Consider the following 23,594-nt stretch of genomic DNA (forward strand, 5'->3'; position numbering starts at 1 on the left):
AATTTTTAATGTTTTCCAGCCTTGGCTTTTTGTATTTCTTCTTTTATCTGATCGCATGCACTTTTTACTGTTCAGTCCCCACAATCCTCTAGGACAGGGCTTAGCAAATTTTCTGTAAAGGTTGAGATAGGAAATATTTAAGGCTTTGCCAGCCATCTATCTCTACTGTAAATATTCAACTTTGCCATTGTAGCACAAAAGCAGCCAGAGACATTACATAAAGTAAGGTGTGACTGTGTTACAGTAAAACTTTATTTGCGAAAACAAGTGGTGGACCAGATTTGGCCTATTGGTTGTAGTTTGCTGATCCCTAATCTGGAATAAATGATAGAATTTAAATATTTGACAAACAAGAAGAACTTTAATTCCTTTCACTAGTCCTTGCTCTGGCTACCTCTTAAAAGTAGAGATTCACCTGTACTCTCATCTTTGTTCTCTTTTATTCTAGGTCTGTACACAGTCCCCGAGCAATTGCATACTGTCCCATGGTAAAACGTAGCAACCACCTTATGTTGGTTCTCTACATCTACCCATGAAGGAAGAACTGGTACAGGATTTGGCATCCTGCTGTAAACAGTAGAAAACTGGACAAACTATCAACAAACTTTTCATACATTGGACAATAGGCAGTGTAGATCTCTGCAAGATCTCCCTATTACTAGAGTTCTGGTCCTACATGACAAAATTTAGCAACTCAATTTCTTATTTATAAATTTCCTTTCCCTGTTACCTACAATAGGATTAGCTTGGCCTGCACAGTCTAAAAGCATTCAGTCAGCCTCATCTGTCACTTCCCCCCACACCATCTATGTATTGGTTCCTGTCACACTGGACTTTGTTGCTTCTCAGACATTAAAACTCTTCTAAAACTCTATACCTTTTCACTTGCTGTGCCTTCCACCTTAAATGTCTTTCTATCACAACTTCACCAGCAGGAAGCAAAGAACCTGAAAACTCGTTAAAGGCACCCGGGACAGTTTTGTTTGAGAAAAGTTCTGGAAATTAAGAATTGCGATGGTTGCATGACAGAACGAATGAACTCAATGACACTGAATCATACAATTAAAAATAGTTAAAATGGAGAGGATGGGGGCGGGGCAAGTGGCATAGGTGATAGAGGCTTTGTTCATTGCTCTTGTGACCAAATCAAAGTTGTGACAGAAACACAGAGCAAACAGGAAGCAAAGTCGCCTGAGATGAACTACAACTAGGAAGAGAAATGATTAATCAACCTGCAATGGTAGAAGGTGGGAGTGGGTGAAGATGCGAGGCTGCCCTGTCCCCAGTGGCTGAGAGGAACAGAGGCTGCAGCAAGGGCAGCCGGCAACTGTAGATGCCTCTTAAAGGGGCCGTGTCTGCAAGCAGGCTTTCCCAGTGACAGATCTGCTCACTCTGAACATTAGCACCTGGTCAGCTGCTCAGGGGCAGGGGTGAGGGGCAGCAGGGACTTACAGGAGGACACTGAGTTATCAGAGTGTGGGCCAGAGGCAAGGCTCTCTCCTGGGCAGAAGTCCCGGCAGTATCCATTCTTCCTCTGTTGAGCCCTCCTCACTCCCAGCGTGCGGACTCAGTGCAGCCATAGCTGAGAAGTCATCAAACTAGATAACAGAGTTTGTTCCCCCCAGAGGATTCTCGGAAACTCCCCCAACTCGTGGCCCCACCCAAGCCATGTCCAATTGTGTCCCAGGCAAGTCCAGTGCTCCTTGCTGAGCACTTACACTAGTTGCAGCTGACCTCAGTTTCTGGTGTGGCCTCTTGAGGCAACTCTAAGCACAGCATCTGTGGATTGCTTGCTGAATAGTAACAGGTGGCTCCAGAGGGGCACAGGCTGGGGCTAAACTTGGCCTGCAACTGAACCCCTCAGGACTATGCCCTGGGCACCTACTACACAAAGCCACACTAATAAGACCGGAAGACTTGGTAGCTTTGATTAATACATAGAAACAGACATGGAAAGGCAGCCGAAATGGGAAGACAGTGAAGCAGATATGAGAGAACAGAATAGAGATCCAGATATAATGGAGTCAAGTAATCTAACAAATGCAGAGTTCAAAACACTGGTTATAAAGATGCTGGATGAAATTAAGGGAAGTGTAGATGAATTCAGTGAGAACTTTAACAAAGAGATAAAAAATGTACAAATGGAAATGGAAATTATAAAAGGGAATCAATCAGAAATAAAGAATACAATATCTGAGACAAAGAATATATTAGAGGAAATCAACAGTGGGTAAAGAAGAGGATTGAACTACCAATATAGAGGATGTGGAAGACAACAAAAATCGGAACAGCAAGAAAAAGGAAGTCAAGGCTATAATAATAATTTAAGGAGTCTGTGGGACATAATTAAATGTAAAAAATCCATGGTATAGGGATACCAGAAGGAAAACAAGAAATTGAAGAGTTATTTGAAGAAATAATGATGGAAAACTTCCCTAACCTGCTGAAGGAAATAGACATACAACCCCAGGAAACTCAGAGAGTCCCAAAAAAGATGAACCCAAAGAGGCCCACACCAAGACTCATTATAATTAAAATGCCAAGGTTTGAATACAAAGAGAGAATCTTAAAAACAGCAAGAGAAAAGCAGTTAGTTACCTACGAGGGAGCTCCTATAAGACTGTCAGCTGATTTCTCAAAAGAAACTATGCAGGACCGAAGGGCTTGGCAAATATTTGACATGATGAAAACCCAGGATCTACAACCAAGAATACTTTATCCAGCAAAGCTATCATTTAGAGTGGAAGGACAGATAAAGAGCTTCCCAGACAAAAATAAGCTAAGGAATTTATTAACAAGCCAGTATTACAGGAAATGTTGGAGAGACATCTTTAAGAAGAAAACACATGTATCAAAACCATGAATAAAGAATGGTAATAAATACATTCCTATCAATGAGTACCTCAAATGGAAAAGAATTAAGTGCTCCAATCAAAAGATAGTGTGGCTGAATGGATAAGAAACAAGACCCCTACATATGCTGCCTACAGAGTACTCACTTCAGATTAAAAGACACACACAGACTAAAAGGAAAGGAATGGAAAAAGATATTGCCTTGATGGACCTAGAGAGTATTGAGCTAAATAAAATATGTCAGATAGAGAAAGACAAATATCACATGATTTCACATACATGTGGAATCTAAAGAACAAAATCAACAACAACAAAAATGAAAACAAACTCATATTTTGAGAAATACTAGATAAGAGGGAGGTTAGGGGTTGGTGAAAAAAGGGCAAAGGGATTAAGGAGTACAAATGTACAGTTACAAAGCAGACATGGAGATATAAAGTGCAGAATAAAGAATATCGTTAATGATGTAATAAATACACAGGGTACTAAATTTAGTGGGGTGGTCATTTTGTGAGTTATATAGCTCTATGATCATTACACTGTACAACTGAAACTAATATTGTATGTCAACTATAGTTGAAAAAACTCATTGAATTGTAAAAATAATAGTTAAAATGGAAAGTTTTATGTTGTGTATATTTTACCATAATGAATTTTTGAATGGTAAATTTTATGTATATTTTAACAAAATATATAAATCTTTAAAACACTCAGGAATGCTAACTTAAACACAATGAACGTCTGTTTAAATTAATTGCCAAGTGTACAAGAGAGTAGTGACAGGAACTGAATCTGCAGCTATCCTGGTGAGGGTGGGCAGCAGGTGGAAGAGAGTTGATCATCTTAATACTACAAGGGCTTAGTTATAAAATCTACTTGGAGATAAGCCCCAGGGCTCATTCAAACTAGAGTTGAACTGAAAACCCCATATAAAGTCAAAACCCTCTTTATTAAATATGTAGACTGGAAAAAAAAAAAATCTGTCAATATGTGGTCCAAAACCTGTAAGGAGAAAAACCAACTTTAAAAACTGATCCCTAGGACTCCAAGATGGTTACCATGGTGACTATCAGGCATATTACCCTATAAATCCCTATGCTGACTAGTTGAGACAAATATAAATATGGTCTTCTACAGGTATAATATAGTCTTAGCTATTGCCCGAACAAGCTATTGAGGACTTGTGTTGATTTCTTCTACCTGGTTCCATTTATGGTGTTAATAATTTTACCCTCCATGGAATTCTTATTAACAATGTTTCTGAAACTCTTCCCGGAGACATTGCCATCAACTTTCGAAAGTGAATCAAAAAAGAAATAAAACAGAAAAGAAAATGGCTGCAAACTTGGAACCAGCAAATTTCTTCAAGAAATGATTATAGAAATGGCAAGAAAGAACAGGGCCAAGCTGGGAGATGCCTATACTCAGTTCCCATCCCATGTCGCACTGGTCCTGAAAGGCCGCGAGCCCAACACGTATTTCAAAACTATCTGAGAATCAGCTAACCCTGCAGCACTTAGATCAATTCAGCTGGTTGCCCTTTGCAAACTGCTAGAACTGCAGTCCTTTGGAACCAACGATTTGCTCTGCGTTCAGCTCCTCATGAAACTGAAGTCTAGTAAAACAGATGATGAAATAATTGCCAAAGAAGGGGCAAGTGCTTTGAGTGTGTCAGAACTACGAGCTGCCTGTAGGGCCTAAGGAATGAGGTCACTGGGTCTCATTGGGGAGCAACTAAGACAACAACCCAGAATGTGGCAGGATCTCCACCTGAAGGAGAATGTCCCTCCCCCTCTTTTGCTCCCATCACAAACCTACAAGAGAGATGTAAAGCCAAAGCAAGTTGAGTGGGGAGGCTCCAAAGATGGATATTCCTGTGGAATCACCTACTTTCCTTGAATCTAAAGAGAACATGGTGGATTTAGCAGCCCAGCCGAAGGGTACTAAGGATGAAAATTTGAGGCAGTCCTCTAAGGCCTCGTGACCATTCCAGATGATGTCAGCAGTAAGATGAAGTTCAAACCATTTAGAAAAATATAATTGCAAAGCCCATTTCCTCTGTACCATTACGTCATCCCACTAAACTTTATAAAGCCCCTACTCCATGTTGTTTTTAAAAGCTTTATATATGTCCATGTCCTTTAAGGAAGAAAATTTTTGCATAATGGAATCAGCTTAGTGCCTTAGATTAACTCTGCTTCCTATGGCTTGGTAACCTGAGTGAGAACCTGGAAACCAAAAACCATCATAAGAGCACCTAATTTTTTCAGAATGATCCATCAGTAGTAATAGTGCCCTGGAAACAAAGTCCTTTATGAGATGGAATGGATATAGACTTCAGTAAGATTTTTCTGGATGTGAAGAAAAATGCTTCTCAGAGAATAAAATGGGGAGTTAAATAGAAAAAAACAAGTGATCCTTAGGCACACTTCCATTTCTGAGATGATGAAGTAAGCATTCTTTTCTCTAATCATCCCACTTACTACAACTAAAAACCCTGGACATTGTATATAAAGCAAAAAGTAAGACTGAAAAGTAGAGTGAAGGCAGACTGAATAGGAACCTTGGGATCCAAACAAAGACACAGTGATGAGTCCCTGTGTTTTCTTTTTGACTCATATATCCAAAAATGCTGAAGAAGCTGACAATCAGAAATTCCAAATGGCACAAACAGAAAATAAAGCCACAACAAAAGCTTTCTCTAGCCAAAGGACCAGAAAAGTTGCTGCCTAGCAAAAAAAAAAAAAAAAAAAAACATTTTGACAATAACCCCTCTATTTCAGCCAAACACCACAGGAAAAACAAAAACAAAAACAAAAAAACTGGCTTCACACATAAATACCAGCAAAGACTAAATGGGGGATTAGACTTCTACCCTCGTAAGGATGAAACGAGGTACCACAACACCCACTCTGAGGTGGTGTCACAGAGGACCAAATAGGGAATCTGCACTTTGATCCCCTCCAGCCAGCAATGAGACATTCCCTTCTTTCTCCACAATGTCAGTGGCAACCATGTGAGGGGCCGGGACTCACACCACTGCCAGCAATGATGAGGAGGCTGAGTGGGAAACCTGGGCTTCTACCTACCTTTGGCAGTTACAAGGTAGCCTCTACTTCCCCTGTCAGTGGGTCAGAGAAAGCCAGCTAAGATAGAAAAGTTTAAATATGATCCAGAATCTCATAATATAATATGAAAATGTCCATGTTTTAACCAAAAATTTTTCATACCAAGACCAGGAAAATATCAAATTGAATGAAAAAAAAAGAGCGAGAGATCCCAACACCAAGATGACATGTTAGAATTATCTGACAAAGATTTTTAAAGCAGCCATGATAAAAATGCTTCAGTGGGCAATCATAAAAACACTTGAAGCAAATGGAAAAATTGAAAGTTTCAGTGTACTAGTTTTCTATTGCTGCTCAACAAATTACCACAAACTTAGCAGCTTAGATGATGCAAATTTATGAGTTATAGGTTAGAAGTCTGACACGAGTCGCATTGTGCTAAGATAAAGTTTCTGGAGTGCTGCTCTCCTTTCTGGAGGCTCTTGAGAAGAATTCATTTCCATGTTCTTTCCAGCTTCTAGAGGTCACCCACATTCCTTGGCTCATGGCCTCCTTCCTGTGTCTTCAAAGCTACAAATGTTACATTTCTCTGTGCCTTTCTTCAATAGTCACATCTTTCTCTGACCACTGCCAAGAAAGGTTCTCTGATTTTAAGGACCCATGTGATTAGATCATGCTTATCCAGATAATTCAAAATAATTCAAAGTCCTTAAAGTAATTTCATTTTAAACTTTTAACTTTTAAATTTCAAGAGAAATTTTAAAAATACATTGAACAGAATGAAAATAAAAAAAAAAAACAATATCGGTATTTGTGGGACACAGCTGAAGTAGAACTGAGAGGAAAATTTATAGCACCAGATGCATCCATTAGAAAAAAAGGAAAGTCTCAAATCAATAATCTAAACACCTGCCTCAAGACCCTAGAAAAAGAAGCCCTTGGGGGCTAGTCATACCTGATGCGCCCAACAGAAACAAACACAAAACTACTATGGATGGACTATGCCTCAGTCCAGGCTGCAAAATATTGCCACAGATAAAGCTCCATTGCAAATGAACTCACCACCCACAAATAGTATACATGAGTGTCCACCGAGAGGCAGTATGGTGTGACCAGCGTAATGCAGGCTTTTAATTCAGAGGTATCAGGGTTTAAAACCTGGCTGTGTCTCATCAACATAACTGCTGTGTCCTCAGTTTCTTTAATTGTAAGATGAAGATTATACAATATGCATCGCAGTACTTTTGTAAGGATTAAATCAGAAAAAAACATGCAAAACCCCCTCATATATAGTACCCAATTCTTTATTTTTTATTTCAATGAATTTCTCTTAGAATTTAGCCCCAGGAAAAAACTATTTCTCCTTACAAATTTTATGCTTCTTTTTATTAGCTAATTAGAGCTATTTAACTCAAGGACTTACCCTTTTGCCTCGAACAATGAAAAATGTAGGCTAAACTTGTGCCCTTTAAAAAATTGAAATATACTGATAGTAAAGTGTAATAACTCAACCCTGTGTCTTTTAAGCAACTTTAACTTCTTTTTTATTGGGGACTAGAACAACCCCCTAGTCATTTTCTTACTGTTTCAGACTCTACTCCACTAAACTTTGTTCAACTATTGCATCTCTGTTAGTCTCCTTCATTTATCCCATGCCTACAAGTTTCTATTTGAAGGATTTAAAAAGCAATGTGACTTTATGCACATCTGCAACATTATGGTAGTGAAACAGCTTACACTTGCAAATTTTTTGGATATCGATGCTAAGTTATGGATCAAATGATGAGAAATATGCCAAAGGGTACTAGAAAGTGACATAAACTCCTCAATGATGATATTTTTTGCCTCTCTCAGGGCAAAGTGGAAGCTGTGGAGACAGTCAAGTATTTGATGTTCTCTGTCTCATTTTATACTAGTTATTTTAAGGTTATTAAAATGAAGATTGGTAGAAAAGAGAATATCTTTTCTCTGAGTCTCTTACAAGTACCTATCCTTAACCCAGGGACAGATAAGCAGAGACAACCAGAGTGTACTTCTTTGAACAGTTGTACATCTGCTTGAAGAACTATTGCTGAATTCTCTGCTTAGTATACCATTAGGGTTAATAATGGGTTAATTAAGCCTTTCTGTAGAGAGACTTGGGCCAGTAGAGTACTAGGCACATAGTAGATACTCAATAAAATAATATGACTGTGAAAGAAAGCCAAGAGATGTGTGTGCTGGGTTGTGTTAAATAGGGTACTTAACTTCATTCTGAGATCTCCTGGATCTCAGTGAGACTAATCTCACTTTAATTCCATGCAAGAAAAAAATTTTTTTTCCAAACCATATGCTGCTTCCTAATACTTTCTAATATTCTTCCCCCATTTCAACTCAGCTTTTTTTCTCTCCAAAATCTAAACCAACTGAGTCGGAGCCTGCAAAGTACTGTATTTATTTAACTTACTGGGTGGCCTAACAATGCCATCTCTTAGGACAAACAAAGATAAAGGGTCTACCAGTCCAGACCATCTCTTGACAATTTCTTGGAGTGAAACAAGCAAATTACGGGAAAAAAAAGGAAAAGAAAAAAGAAAAAGAAAAATCTGGAAATCCATCCTGTATAACAGAAAGCAAGAGATCTGTAACAAAAGAAAGTTATAAATTGATGGACTCACTATGAACATTTTGGCTACATCTGGTAGAATTAGAGAAAGTATGTTGAGAGTTGACATGTGTTAGAAATCCCAGCAGATCAAAGACTCAGCTTGAACTCTTTCCTAGTTGATCTAAAAACATCTGCCAACACCCGCCACCCAAATGTGGAAGAAGCTCTACATGTGGACATTACTTTGAAGGTAGGAATTCCAAAGGCAGAAGCTTAAAGAGCTAAGTCTTAGAGATGAAGGCTTTAGCAAAATTATTTTACTAGATAAATGCAGTTATTCTAATTTAAAAAATATTTTGACCCATGGCCAAAAAAGAATAAATGGTTCAAAAAGAGACAGAAGTTTTAAAAATCATTTAATAAATGTCAAAAACTTCCTTTGGTTATTCCTATTTCATAGAAAGTAATGAGCTTCTTTCTTCAAATTTGGGTCCAAAAGTATGTTTCTACACAGTCAAGACAAACTGTCCTCATTGGTTTGGAAAGGACTTTCCTAGGACAAAGATTGTCAAAGGACCCAGCCAACCAGGCAAGCACACAAAAGCATTCCTTCTTGACCGCCTCTGAAGAGCCCAATAAAAACCTGTTCTCTGGTCCTCTTCTATGGTGTTCCTTCAGAATCACTCACAGATTAAAGGCCTAAGTGCAAAAAAATAAGAAATAAAACTTTAAAATTATTTGAAGAATACATAGGAAAATATTTTTATATCAAGTTGGAAAGGTGTCTCTCTCTCTCTCTCTCTCTCTCTCTCTCTCGTTTTTATTATAGGAAAATTTTAATGTATACAAAATTAGATAGAATAGTATAATGAATCCCTATTACTCAGCTTTGACAATTACCAACTCATGGCCAATATTCCTTTTTCTGCCCCGCCTAACTCCTGCCTCATATTATTTTGAAGAATTCCACTCATCACACTATTTCATCTATAAATATTAAAGAATGTATCTCTAAAAGAAAAGAAAGTCTAAACAAAAAAGAGCTCAATATCATTATTATAGCAAGAAAAATTTTGATACTAATAACTCCTTGAGTTCATCAAATATCTGGTTGGGAAGGATTTCTTGAAAGAAAGGAAAGATTGCAGAGAAGGAGGAAGAGGAGAAGGAGGAGAAGGAAGGAAATGAAGGCCAGAGGGAAGAAGAGAGGAAGAGAGGGAGGGAGGGAGGGAGGGAGGGAGGGAGGGAGGGAGGGAGGGAGGGAAGAACAAAGGAAAGAGGGAAGGAAGGAAGGAAGGAAGGAAGGAAGGAAGGAAGGAAGGAAGGAAGGAAGGAAGGAAGGAAGGAAGGAAGGAAGAGGGAGGGAGGGAAGGAAGGAAGGAAGGAAGGAAGGAAGGAAGGAAGGAAGGAAGGAAGGAAAGAAGAAAGAGAAAAAGACAAACCATAAACAAAAGAAAAGGCACAAACCAAAAAAAAGAATTTGATAAATTCTATCACATAATTTTTTTTTTCAAAAGAAAAAGTTATTAGAAAAGAGATAATGCTCCATAGACAGAGTGTGGCCTCCTCTCAGAGGCAGAGAGTGGGAACGACACATAATTTTTTTAAACTTCTTTACTTGGGAGACACCATAAACAAAATTAAAGGATAGTTCAGAGAATGGAAGAAGATATCTGCAATGCATATAACAGACAAAAGTTTGGCATACTGAATATATAAAGAACTACTACAAATATGGGGAAAAAATGATCCTAAGAAAATTTTATAAAGTATATGAACTAGCATAGTTAAGAATGATGGTCAACAGCACTAGTAATCAGACAAGTGAAAACTAAAGTCATAGTGAAATACCAGTTCACACAGTCAAACTGGCAAAAATTATAGAGTTAGACATCTACTAGTGTTTGCAAAGATGTGCTCGATGAGGACTCATCCACCACTGCTGTGAGAATAAATTCCCGTAACCTACATCAGGGCTCATAGTTATTTGCTCACTAGACTACATGCTCTATAAAGACAGGGACCATAGGCTCAAAAATATTGGATTTGGTAGAAAAAAAAAAAAGAAAAGAAAATTGATAATGGCAGGTGCCATTATCAAAAAATTTTTTGACAATGTACAGAAAAAATTTAATATACAGAAAATTTTTAAATGTTTATGTACAGGAAATATCACAAAATCAAATTTTAGTTGTAATATTCACAAGGGAAAAAAACTCATCCGACTGAAACTAGTTTTGGAAAATCAAAAATGAAAATGGAAAATATGATCTAATAGCAATGCATAGAAAAAAAATGTTTGAGAAATTGAACCAAACTAATGGAATTTCTCCAGTAAATACTTTCTTGATGAAAATTCATCTTATATCTAGTGTCTACCAAAGTTCCAGGCCCATAGTAGCAACTCTATATTTAAATAAAAAAATAAGTTTCTATTGATACACTTACTAAGAAATTTTCAGACACATAAGTAACCCAGATATGACATACAAGAGAAATTTCTTTCTTATCAGTTTAATTCTTCAGTAAGCAATTCTAAATCTAAAATTTGATAGCATCTTTTAATGTGATTGTTAGCATATCTATAATAGCATTTAAAACAAATTTGAGGGGAAGAAGAATCATCCCAACAAGTGTTACTGGGACAACTAGATTTCACAAGAATGAAGTTTGACTCTTACTTCACCATTCTAAAAAAGTAACTCAAAATAAATCATAGACCTGAATGTAAAGTTGGAATTCTTAGGAAAAAAAACATGAGAGTAAATCTTTACAAACATACATTAGGCAATGGCTTCTTATATATAACACCAAAAGCACAAGCAACAACAGAAAAACTAAACTGGACTTCATTAAAACATCAAAACTTTCTGCTTCGAAAGACACCATTAAGAAAGTGAAAAGACAATCCACACCCATAGGATGGGAGAAATTTTTATCTTTATTGTCTACCTCATCACTTGCAGAATAAAATTCTGGCTGTAGAACTCCGTGCCTGGCTCGTAAGAGCTGCTACCTCCCACCACTTGTCTTCGTTCCTATCAAGTTTGCTTCAATCACAGCAAACTCCTTGGGGTTTCCTGTGCTCTACTCACACTGCTGTGGCTTTGTACATTCAGTTCTCTTGGCTTTGAAGCCCTTTCCCTATTTGCCTAGTTAACTCCCACCTGTCCCTTAAGACCCAAGTAACTCCAGACTGAGCTGGGGGCCCTCTTTTGTGCTCTCAAGGCATCCTGTACATATCCCATTATAGCTGCACAAGACCGTTCTGTAGACAACTGGCTTCCTTGCTATATTCTCATAAACCTAGCTTTCTTCAAGGCAGGGTCTGTGTTATTTTTCTTTCATTCCTAGCCCCAGTAGAGGTGCTCAATAAATAAAATAAAGCAATACATGAATGAATGGAATGAATAAACTCTTCTTTCTAGAATTAGTTTCTGATCTCTTGCTTTCCCTTACTCATGTGTATTAACATATAGTTTTCATATGTTATATTTTTCATGTCTGTATGATTTCTGTCTATGATTTAAAAAGAAAGGATTTCCACCTTAAATAAATTATTAGCGAGTTTCTTCTCTCAGATGCTGTTTTTGTATGGTTTGTATAATTTATGTTAACTGATTGCTACCTAAATTAATAATTGAATTAACAATTGAATTAATATCACAAGTAACTGATAGCGGATCTGAAATGTGTTTGTGAGTTAACAAACTGGCATTTATAAATAGAGAATTTGAGACTGTTTTAAACTACATTTCACTATTTACTGCACTTCACTGCTGCTACCCTCTACTTCATTACCTCTTCACGTGACATAGACTGCTGAATTCCTTTACTGTGAGGTCATGTTCCTAAATTAGAAAGAACTAGAGATGAGACATGTAAGACCTAAAGTGAGTTTTGTGGCTCAGAGAGTGAGTCACAGAGATCAGACTCCAACACACATCTCCCATTACGTTTATTTTCTAGTTCTAAATTCAAACTTGGATTTAGAAAAGCACATGACTTGTCTCCTCACCAGTCTTTTAGCTCAGGCGTGAGTTAAGAGGGGTATGTCAGAGTAAAGAAGGCACATGGGTAGAAAGGCACATTTCAAAGTTGTGAGTGTCTTTACACTTACATTTGTCTTTGTCAGGAAGTGGCGTGGGAGCTGAGAGTGATGTGTCTTGACAGGGAGTGGGGCTCGAACAGAATTTTTCTGCATAATTTTCCAAGCGTGTTATTTTAGGTTGGACTTAAAACGTGCTTCCAAACTTTTACACGCCACAGAAACTCCATCTGGATTGCTTCTTGGAAGAATACGCATTAGGGAGTGTTCACTTTTCTGGTTTTCTAAGGAATCTGGAATAAATGAACTTTAGCCAACATCTTACCAATCAGTACCGATTAAGCTTGGAACATTTCATGATTTGTTGCCTATAAGTTGGTAAAATCATGCTCTTACCTTCACTCTGATGGTAACAAATACCCCCAGGGTTCCTATTTCTGCTCTAGAAGGAGATTTATATACATTATCTCACTTGATCCTCACCACAATCCCAAAAGGGAGAAGAGGTAACACAATCCCTATTCTACACGTGAAGATACAGCCTTAACGCAGTTAAGAAAATGATACTACTATGTCAGAGCTGAGATTCCATTCAGATCCATCCTCTTTGAAGTAACTCTCACTTAGTTACTGTTTGTGGCTGCGATCCCTGTATGGTCCAGGAAGTGGAAATTATAGTTCAGATGTACATTTTAGTACTGGATTGTTCAGGGTCCTTCTGCCTCACCTGTTGTTTGCTTGGGCTTGATATTGCTAAAGAGAATAGATGTGCTCTGGTAGGCAGAATAATGGACCCCCCAAGGATGTTCCTGTTCCAAACCCCAGAACCCAGAACATAGCAAAAGGGACTTTGCACGTCATTAAGCTAATGATTTTGAGATGGCAGATGATCCTAAATTACCCAGTGGGTAATCACTGTGGTCCTTAGAAGTGAAAGAGGGAGACAGGAGAGGGTCAGATATGTGATGACTAAAGTAGAGATGGGAGTGATGTGATTACTGTCTGAGAGCCACAAACCAAGGAAGCCTCTAGAAGGTGGAAGAGGCGAGAAAACATTCTTCTACAGCCCGAAAGCAAAAAAAGTGCCATTGATACCTTGATTTTAGCCCCATAAGACTCATTTCTGACATTCTGGCCTCCGGAATTGTAAGACAATACATTTGTGTTGTTTTGAGCCCCCTAAATTTGTGATAATTTGTTATAGTAGCCACAGGAAACTACTACACCTGTTGTCTGACATTCAGATCCCTCCAGTACACAGGGGACAAAATTCATGCAGCAATGATTGATAATGCTGTCCCTTTACCAAGTGGTGATAGGTACTGGTTATGAATAACAGGTATGAAGAAAAGGAGTTGCTACTGGCCCTGAGGTTCTACAGCCAGCCTCATACGGGAGTGTAGAAAGTCCTCACAATCTTCAATAGCTTCCTTTTGGTTTTCTTTATAGCACTAAAGCATCTTAAGTTAATTACTTCTTCATCTATTGAGCACCTACTATGTGTCAGGTTCTAGAAATTCAAAGATGAGTAGGACTCAGATCCTTAAGGAGCTTACAGTCTAGTGGGGCAGCAGACAAAAATATGTGCAAAGACAAAAATATCTTCAGGAAAAGAATCACAGGGAGGTTTGGAGAGGGGTTGATATCACAGCTCCCATGAGCAACAACTTTGGAATCCCCAGCTTTGGTGGGAAAGGTTCTGACAATCTGGGTGTCCCTAGACTTGGTCTCTGTTGGAGCTGTGCCTCTGTAAAATCTCTTTGCTGCAAATTTCAAGGCTGAGAAGTAGGAGAAGAAAAGTTGCTGGTATCCACACATTACAGATATTTGGGGCCCTAGAGATCCGTTCTCCACGATTTCCTTGGAAGTTCAAGAGAAAAAAAGAAAGTAAAAGTTTTCTTAAATTATAATGTACCAGTTAAATGTAAGATATTATTATAATCTACTTGCGTGGGATTCATGCTTAGATATCAGGAAACTGCTTCTCGATTTTTGTCTAAACTAAGTCAATGTTCCCATTAAAAAAATAAGCACAAACTGTGAACATAAAAACTGGGTCTCTGTTTCATGGGTAATACCTAACATGCTCTATTTAAAATATATAATGTTTTGGTTACAAGTATTTATCACACAAACTAGGGTATAATCCCTTCTCGTTATGATTTTCCATCCCTAAATTTACTTTATCCTGAAATGTACATACACTATTTCCTGAGAAACACTGGTATACTAGGAAACTGAATTTTAAAGCTGGAAAAGACTTTAAAGTTAATTTAATCAGAGCTTGTTTTTCAGATGAAGCTCCTGAGATCTTTGGGGGTTGAAAGTCCTTGGAAGTTACAGAAACGAGGCAGTGCCAAGATTAACACCCAAATCTCCCAACTCCAACCCCAAAGTTTTTGCCCGTACAACAACATTTCTGGCTTCGTTTGTGTCAAGCTATACACAGACTATTTTGTTTCTAACAGTTTCAGGCAATAATTCTTTTCAGTGGAAGTCTATTTCACAAAATAAGTTTAACTATTGATCAGAGTTTTAAATTAAGTTTACAAATAAAGCAAAGCAGAAATCCTAAAAGTTTGGGAGAAAAGGTAGCATAAACCTGCCCAAAGTAATTAAACACTTTATTAAATCCTTTCATTATAGATAGCACATAAAGTTTAATTTATAAAATTTTCATTATATATTCATGAAGTGTTCATTGCAATATTCATGAAAGATTTCCTCAAAGTATAAGGTGACATTTTTTTCTACAATAAATTGGATATCTGTTAAGTATTAAAATTTTAGGTTAATTAAAGAAGAGTCTTGGCTCAGCATATGGGGTTTGCTAGAAGACACTGATTGCCAAGAAGAGGGAGGAATCTCTACTCTTGGGTCCCCTTATTTGATGTATGCTGTTAAATAGCCGGGGCTTCATGAAGATACTAGCAGAGAGGACAATCCATTTGCCATTACGTCAGATACGTAAAAGGATCTAACCAAGGGATATTACAACCTATTTTTCCACCTATTATTATTTCCACCACAAACTTTTGGAAAGTGATTTTCCACCTCTGTTCACCGTTTTGTTTTTCCTGAGTAATTCAATCAACTGGGGTAACATCCTGTAGTGTTTATCTCATTTAACTGGAGAACGAAGATGCAAAAAATTCACGCCATCTTTTATGGGAATTTTCCAAAAAGGCGCAAAACGTTCGAATCCAGCCCCTTTCGATGGAACCCACAGGTGAATAAACGAAAAGACACCTTGGCGCAGACGGGGCGTGGACACGCCCCTAGCAGAGCCGAGCGCCCGGGGGTATAAAGGCGGCTTCACCAGGACCGAGAGCTGTGGCCGCCGCCGTGCCGCCGCTGGGCCTGCAGGGCGCGCTCGCTGGGGTCAGGTCGAGGACGCGGGCGGGGCCGCGAGGCGGAAGGGCCGGCCCGGGGCGGCCCACGTGACCGCCCGCCCGCAGCCTGCAGCCCCCCGAGCCGCCGCTGCCGCCTCTCGGGCTGCAGCTCCCGGCGTGCTTCGCACTCGCCGCTGCCCGCCCGCCCCTCCGCCTCGTCTCAGTGCCACCGAGCCCGGGCCCGAGCTGCCGCCGCCGCAGCCACAGCCGCGGGCACTATGGTAAGGCGGGCGCGCCGGCCCGGGGTCGGGGGACCGGGGTGCGGCGAGCAAGAGGCTCCGAAGGGCTCTGGGAGTGAGGACGCCATTTTAACCTGATTTTGTCCTCAGAGGTGGGCGCCCCTGTGCTGCGGCCCCGCTGCTCTGTCTCCAGCCGGCTGGCCTCCCCTCCCGCCGTCAGCCGGGCCCTGCCGCTCTTCGGATTCCTGGGGGCGGGGAGGGCCCGGGCGCGGGCCAGAGGTCGGGGGTCGGGGCCTAAGCCGGGCGGGCGGCCTCAGGAGGCGTCGCGACCCGAGGAGCGGTGGCCAGTGGCGCAGGCGGGTCTGCGGAGCTCGCTCCGCGCACCCTGCGTTCGCCTTTAGCTGCCTGATTTTACTTAACACGCGCGATCTAAAATGGTACGTGTTCTAAAGCCCTTGCTGAAGGCTTACGGTGAGGGTATGGATGGCTCGTAGTAAAAACCCTTTGGAGGAGATGAAGGAGGTGGAAAAAGTCTTTTTTCCAGAAAAAGCTTTTACACTAGATCCGTTAGTTTTGAAGTGTCTGCATTTGCGCTGTGAGGCAATTATGTTGTAGCTGTGGGCGGTTTGGAGTTCACACTTGATTCTCTTTCCTTATGAGGAAACGGCACTGGCTAGGTTGACTTTAAAGAAGAAAAAAAATAGTAGAAGCATTAACTGAAACGCAAAGTGTTTTTTTTTTTTTTTAAGGCCTGCAGGGTTGACACAATACAGAAGGTATTTTTGTTGCTGCTCCCGAAGCTCTGACATCACCCAGTGAAAGAGGAAACATTTCAGGGATGGGACAGCTTGTATTTGTCCCTTTCCCTCTACCTTCATTTACTTCAGCCAGCAAATCACTTCAAAAAGGATGAATGGGGCAGGATGTTAGAATCCTTAGAGCATCATATACTGATACTTAAATGTGGCAAATCTGATTGGACTACTCACATCGGAAGATGCGATTTTTGATGTCCAGACGAAAGTGAATCCTCTGTAAGGAAACAGCAATTTTGGTTAAAACCAAAATACTTCTTCTGAATTACTGCTATTTTTTTTTTCAGGCTTCTGGAGTTACAGTGAATGATGAAGTCATCAAAGTTTTTAATGATATGAAAGTAAGGAAATCTTCTACACAAGAGGAGATCAAAAAAAGAAAGAAAGCAGTTCTCTTCTGTTTAAGCGATGACAAAAGACAAATAATTGTAGAGGAAGCAAAGCAGATCTTGGTGGGTGACATTGGTGATACTGTAGAGGACCCCTACACATCTTTTGTGAAGTTGCTACCTCTGAATGATTGCCGATATGCTTTATACGATGCCACATACGAAACAAAAGAGTCTAAGAAAGAAGACCTAGTATTTATATTCTGGTGTGTAAAAACAAAAGAAAAAAGTACTTTTAAAATGCAAGGATTGTTAACATAGTCAGTTTTGCCTTTGTTTTTCTTTTAAATAGGATTCAACAACTTTTTTTATTTTTTTCTGTAGGGCTCCTGAAAGTGCACCTTTAAAAAGCAAGATGATTTATGCTAGCTCTAAAGATGCCATTAAAAAGAAATTTACAGGTACAAACATTGACTATTTTGTGCGGAGAAATTACTCTTTCTTAATTATAGTAAGGTAATGGATAATTTTTTTTTTTTTTTTAGGTATTAAACATGAGTGGCAAGTAAATGGTTTGGATGACATAAAGGACCGTTCGACACTTGGAGAGAAATTGGGAGGCAATGTTGTGGTTTCACTTGAAGGAAAACCATTATAAAATTACAGTCAAGTGCCATCTGGATGTTATGGAGCTTCTATTTCTCCAGCTCAGTCAATTGGAATAGTATTAGGGTTTTTGTTTTTTATTTTCCTCTTCCCACTGGGTCCTTCCAACACAATGAATGAAGGAAATATCATTCATGTAAGCAGCCTATCAGTGATTGCCATTAGACTGTTTAATACTGTTATTTTGATATAGAACCCAAGGAATGCCTTCCCATAATTTTAGCCAAAAACAACTGGTTATATGCCTCCCTTGCAGCAAGCACTACAGTGAATGTGATTGTCAATGTGAATAGCTTAGAATACTGCAAAGGGTAATAAGCTAATTGAATGCCTTGAAAGTATTATCCACTGGTCAGATGGTAAACTTTATTCAGTATTATTTATAGTTGCACTTGATTGTAGTTCTGTGAGGCTCCAGCATTCATACACCTCACCTGCCTTGGCAAGCCTTTTTTTGTGACATGGCAGCATGGATATGACACTATGCATTGAAAGCACTTTTTTGTAATGAGTTTAACTCCCCACCCCCCAAGAGGAATGCCAATTAAGTTGTGTTAACTGTCATCAATTTATCCTAGTACCTCGGTGTTCATTCTTGTTACCTGCCTTCTTAAAATAGCTATTAATGCCTTTTTGTTTTCCATTGAGTGTACACTACTGAATAAGTGTAGTTTTATGTTTACCATGTAAGTCTTGCAACACTAAAGATATTTTAAATATCAGTCATGATGGCAATTTCTGTATAAAAGAGCCTTAAATGGAACGTTTTTGAGATCAAACTTCCCACCCTCACAAAAATGGCCACGTTGCAATAAAAATTGTGGCATATTACAGAATGTTGCCTTGTTTTCCTTGGACATTTTGCATATGTTATATGAAGCAATTATAGGGTAAACAGCTATTAAAAATCTCTATTGGTCATTTAAGAATTTTTTGTACAACATTCATGCATGATATTTTCCAGTTTATTGGGTTTATTCGGTTTAAAATTATCCTAAAGCCAACTAATATAAACTATTACTATAGAAGGATAGTTTCCTAAGCATTAATTTGTTTATTTCCTTAAATGTTACGGAGATGTGAGAAAAAATTTTTTTCACTTTGACATAAATGTTCTTCAATAGCTGATTTGTTCTCTGGATAAATTAAGGTAATTTTTAAATTTATGTTTACATTTCTAAGTAGTTGAGCAGTAGAAGCAGGAAGCTCTTATGTGTAATTGGTCATAATGAAAATAATTTGTAAAATGTCCTTCAAAAGTTTAAGAATACATATATTTAGGAACTTTCATTTGAGCTGCTTTTTTAAAATATATTTTGCAAATGAAAAAAAAATTGATATAGCAGTTTTAAACAGTAGTGGGATTTGGCTATGGTCCAGACTGCTCTCCTTATAGAGAATTTGATCTGCTCACTGTGAGCAGTTTGCTGTTAGCCAGAGCTATTTATGGCAAACACATGCTTTTGTATCTTGTCATAGTTATCCACAAATGGCAAAACTGGACTTGATTCTACTGGTATGCAAAACAGGCATGCTAGTAAGCAGTCAGTCATGGCTCAGAATTTAACCCCATAGCTCTGAAGAATGCTCTTATCAGAAAACAGGAAATGAAAAATCCTCCTTTTTTAATATCTGAAAGTAATTTGAGTGTAATTAGATATTTTTCATATTTTCAAAAGATTTTTCAGTTGAAAACAAAAATAGGAGTTAAATATGTAAGTTTCCATTTAAAATTATATGAATGGCTTGGGATATTTTGCACTGAGCAATGTTATTACAGGCTTTCAGCTGTCCTTGTGAGTTACCCTGGACATTTTGATGGCTTTTTGTTAAGGCCAAACTCAAAAGTACAACATGAAGATACCGACATATACTAACCATATGTGTAGCTGATACTTGTACCATGGAATTTTCCTCGTTCTTCTATAAAGTAAGGGACTCTAAATAAGTCACGTAGTACCTTGTGTTTTTATAGCTGATTTCTCAATTTTCTTATATGCCTCTTTAATTATATAATTCCAGAGATTAAATATTGCTTTAAACTGTGGTACTTTGATTTGTTAGGTTGACAACTGATACTATTAAATTCATTTTTGAAATACATTTTTGTGCATAAAGCCAAAAATAATGAAAAAATTAATGGTTCACATGTTACTTGAGACTAATTTGGCATTTGAAATGATCATTTTATTTTACAATCATTTACAATGAAACAATGTTTCAGTTAGCTTTAAAAAGTATAAGGTGCTAATTAGTAAAATATTGAGGACAATATTTTACTGCTAGCTTGCAAAATTATAAGTTTTAAAAAATAAAGTATATGAAAATGTACAAAGCTGTTGAGATGTGTTTACTTTGGAACATTAAAATATTTTAAACTAATACTGCAAATCAAAGAGGCACCATTATCTTCAGCCTGTTGTTTAGGATTTTAGTTGATTATACTTTCTCATTTAGATAATATTCTTTGAAAATTGAGTGTTGTAGCAATTAATTTTAACATTTTCAGACAAATGGGAACAGTTGGCATTTGTCCCAAACTGGTTATCAGCTGTTGTTTTCCATCATTATCTGAAATAATGTGGCTAGCTTTGTGTATTTAATTGTGTATCTTTTGAGTAGATTGGGGGGAAAAGCCTCATTAGGTTGGAATTTCTCTGATACAGATCCTTCATAGCAGCTAATCTATGGAATCTAGCAAATGAGCTTTGGGAGAAGACTGGAAAGTGTTTCCTTGTTAAAGAATAATCTCAGCAATGGTAAATCATAGAGGGGTTGGGGACATCTTTCATAATGTTTGCCACTCTGAAAAGATAATCTGGTTCTGTTCTTCATAGGTCCTGTTTTTGCTTGTGAATTTAAGAATAGTTTGAGATCCAAAACAAGAGTATTCATTTTTCTATGAATGTTAAAGCTACTTGAGTTCTGTAGGCAGACTCCAGGGAATATACTTTTCAGACAGTATGAATTTATAGATATTCTATGTTTCATCTCACCCAGTAAGGAAGTCTGAGGCTTTTCTTTCACTCAAGAGCATTTAAATAATTGCTTTCATTCCGCGTAGAGTTGGGAGTCATCACCTCAGTTTCCTGTCATAAAGCAGTTGGACAAATTAATCTTTCTGAGCCTCAGTTTCTTAATTCATAATATGAGATTGCCTGTGTATCATACCTGGTTGCTGAGGATCATATATGGAAATGCTTTTTAGAAAACAAAATGCTATGTGAATGTAATAATTCATCTATTCTAAATAAATAAATGTAGTTAAGTATATGAAGAACCACGTTAAAAATGAGAGTGTAAGTTTTGAACCTCTTTTTTTTTGTAACCTACTTAATCTCACAGTTTAAGGACTAATGAGCTGATATGTAGCATCTTTCAGAATGAAGTATGATCTGAGTTGATGTTTGTGACTACTTTTAATCTTTTTAGTGTAGTTTTTCTTTTTCACATATGACTGATCAGATGTTATTTTCCCAAATAATTTTGAGAGAAAAAAAAAAAAATACTGGTTTTGAATTTTTGTTTCCTAAGAAAGCCCAGGCTCATAAAAATTTGAAATATTTTTATACCTCAAAGGTTTTTCTTAGATGTTTCAGTAATATAAATTCATGGGATTATGGAAACATATAATGCTTGTATAGACATTTTCTGGAAAATTGATACCTCTTAATCCTTCTAAAAACTGATATTTCCCTCTGCCTGTTCCTCTATCCATCTTTCTAAGGATAGATGGTATTATGTATTATAGTGGTTAAGTACTAGGATTTTGGTGTCAGACTGTCTGGGTTGTTCACATATAGGCTTTTAACAATTAAATGATCTTAGAAAAATCACTTAACCTCTCAGTTTTAAATTATAAAAAGGAGATGATAATTGTACCCGATCTCAGGATCTTGAGGATAAATGAAAGCACCTAGGTTAAATAGTTCCTGGCACATATTATACATTCAGTAGGGTGACCCTAAAACTTACAGTCCAAACCAGGACACTTTTTGAAAATGAAAGGGAGAGCTATTAATAATTATGCTAGGACAACAGGCTTAAACCGGGACAATCCCAAACAAATCAGATATGGTCATTCTATCAAAAATTAGGCTGATATCAAAATGTAATAAACAGAAGGAAGTATATCGAAGACTCAAAGTTATTAATTTCTATTTAATATACTAGCATGCTGATTTGAGAGTCTTCCAAAGTATATATGTGATTGCTCTTAACCTCAGATGAGTCAACTTTGGCTTTTTATGCCCTTTTTTTTTTTTTTTTTTTTTTTTTTTTTTTTTGGTAACTCCTTTTGACTTTGGATAAGTCTTCAGGTATTGCATTTTGCTATTATACCAACTTTTCATAATCGTTGCTTTTCATCTCAGGTGGATTTGGAAAGCAAAGTTTGTTAGAAAGTGAAAAGACTCAGAGTGAGTTGGCTTGAGAGCAAAATGCCTGAGCACATGAACCTAACATTCCTTTTAGCTGCTTAAATAACTTCAGTGTACTTCCTGGGTTTTGGTTTTATTTCTTTTATAAATTAAAGTATGTAAGATAGCAGAGCTGTAGATAAAGGAAACATTTCTGTATCAGATGTCTAAAATATCATTAAAGAAGTCATATTTGCTTTTTACTACCTGTATCATTAAAAGCACACAAAGGAATTTGTTCCCATTATTAAGAGAAAGAAGGTTTAATCTTGACCAACTTTTTTAAATTATTGAAAGATAAAAGTAATCCTTAAAAATATAAAATGCCAGTTGACTTCTTTTTAGCCTATTGGATTTTTCTTTTTTTTTTTCCTATTAGATTTTTCTTACAGGTATCCTAGACATATTCACTTGGAAGTAGCTGTGATTACTCTTCATCTAAGTATATGAAAATGCTTTTCATTTGTTCTTGACTTCTGACAGCTAATTTGATTATGCATACACAACATTTTAGTAGTTTATTTGGCATAATTAAAAATCTGGAACAGGTTTTTGTTCAAATGCTTAATTTTCTCAGAAATGAAAAAGCACGTTAATGGTATACCGTTCCCTTATAGCACTTTTTTCTTGTTTTATGTATTTTTAATAATGGAATTTCAAATATTTCCCTTGGGAAGTTGATAGTTACTGGGTAAATCAGAAAATTCCTGGGCATATGGCCCAAAGCCGCCTGTGTTCCTGTGAGCTGATGGGGCCTTTTTTGATTAGCTGCAAACTAAATCACCTGATAAAAAGAAAGGCAGTTACCAAATTGGCATAATTAGGCAGTTTTGTGTTAAGATTTAAAATGGCAGCAGAATATTTTGTTGTAGAAATCATAAATTTTTACTGTACTACACAAATATGATAGGAAATAGATGTAGACTTCATGAAATAAGTGGAATTTTATGTAAGGATTAAATTAATGTTTATACATTTTTTGTAAAATAGCTATGAATTAAAGATTGAGGGAAAGGGTGACATTCCCTTTACTCATTACTGCCTATTGGTAATTGTATTATGAAGGAATTTATAGAAATTTTATATAGTTTCTATTTCAAAAAATCTTATGTGAGAGGTGAGGGGGAGGAGTTATCAAAACTGATGTTAGCCATTTTCTTAATTTGAACTATATTTAGGTTTTAGAATATCTGGAATTTTTTTTAAGCTTAACTAATTTTTTAAAGAAAATTGCTGATT

General features: G+C 37.5%; 1 protein-coding gene and 1 pseudogene across 1 annotated transcript; both read left to right on the forward strand.

The window, feature by feature from the left end:
- Nucleotides 1-4,026: 4,026 nt before the first annotated feature.
- LOC107514429 lies at nucleotides 4,027-4,837 on the forward strand (annotated as a pseudogene).
- An 11,174-nt stretch (nucleotides 4,838-16,011) lies between these two features.
- On the forward strand, nucleotides 16,012-20,265 carry CFL2 (cofilin 2). Its single transcript, XM_016152070.2, has 4 exons — nucleotides 16,012-16,169; nucleotides 17,230-17,537; nucleotides 17,656-17,732; nucleotides 17,817-20,265. Exons 1-4 carry the CDS (start codon nucleotides 16,167-16,169, stop codon nucleotides 17,927-17,929), a joined length of 501 nt encoding a protein of 166 aa, XP_016007556.1. The 5' UTR covers nucleotides 16,012-16,166; the 3' UTR covers nucleotides 17,930-20,265.
- Nucleotides 20,266-23,594: the final 3,329 nt, after the last annotated feature.

The sequence above is a fragment of the Rousettus aegyptiacus genome, unplaced genomic scaffold (assembly GCF_014176215.1).
Source record: "Rousettus aegyptiacus isolate mRouAeg1 unplaced genomic scaffold, mRouAeg1.p scaffold_m13_p_3, whole genome shotgun sequence".
Taxonomy (NCBI): Eukaryota; Metazoa; Chordata; class Mammalia; order Chiroptera; family Pteropodidae; genus Rousettus; species Rousettus aegyptiacus.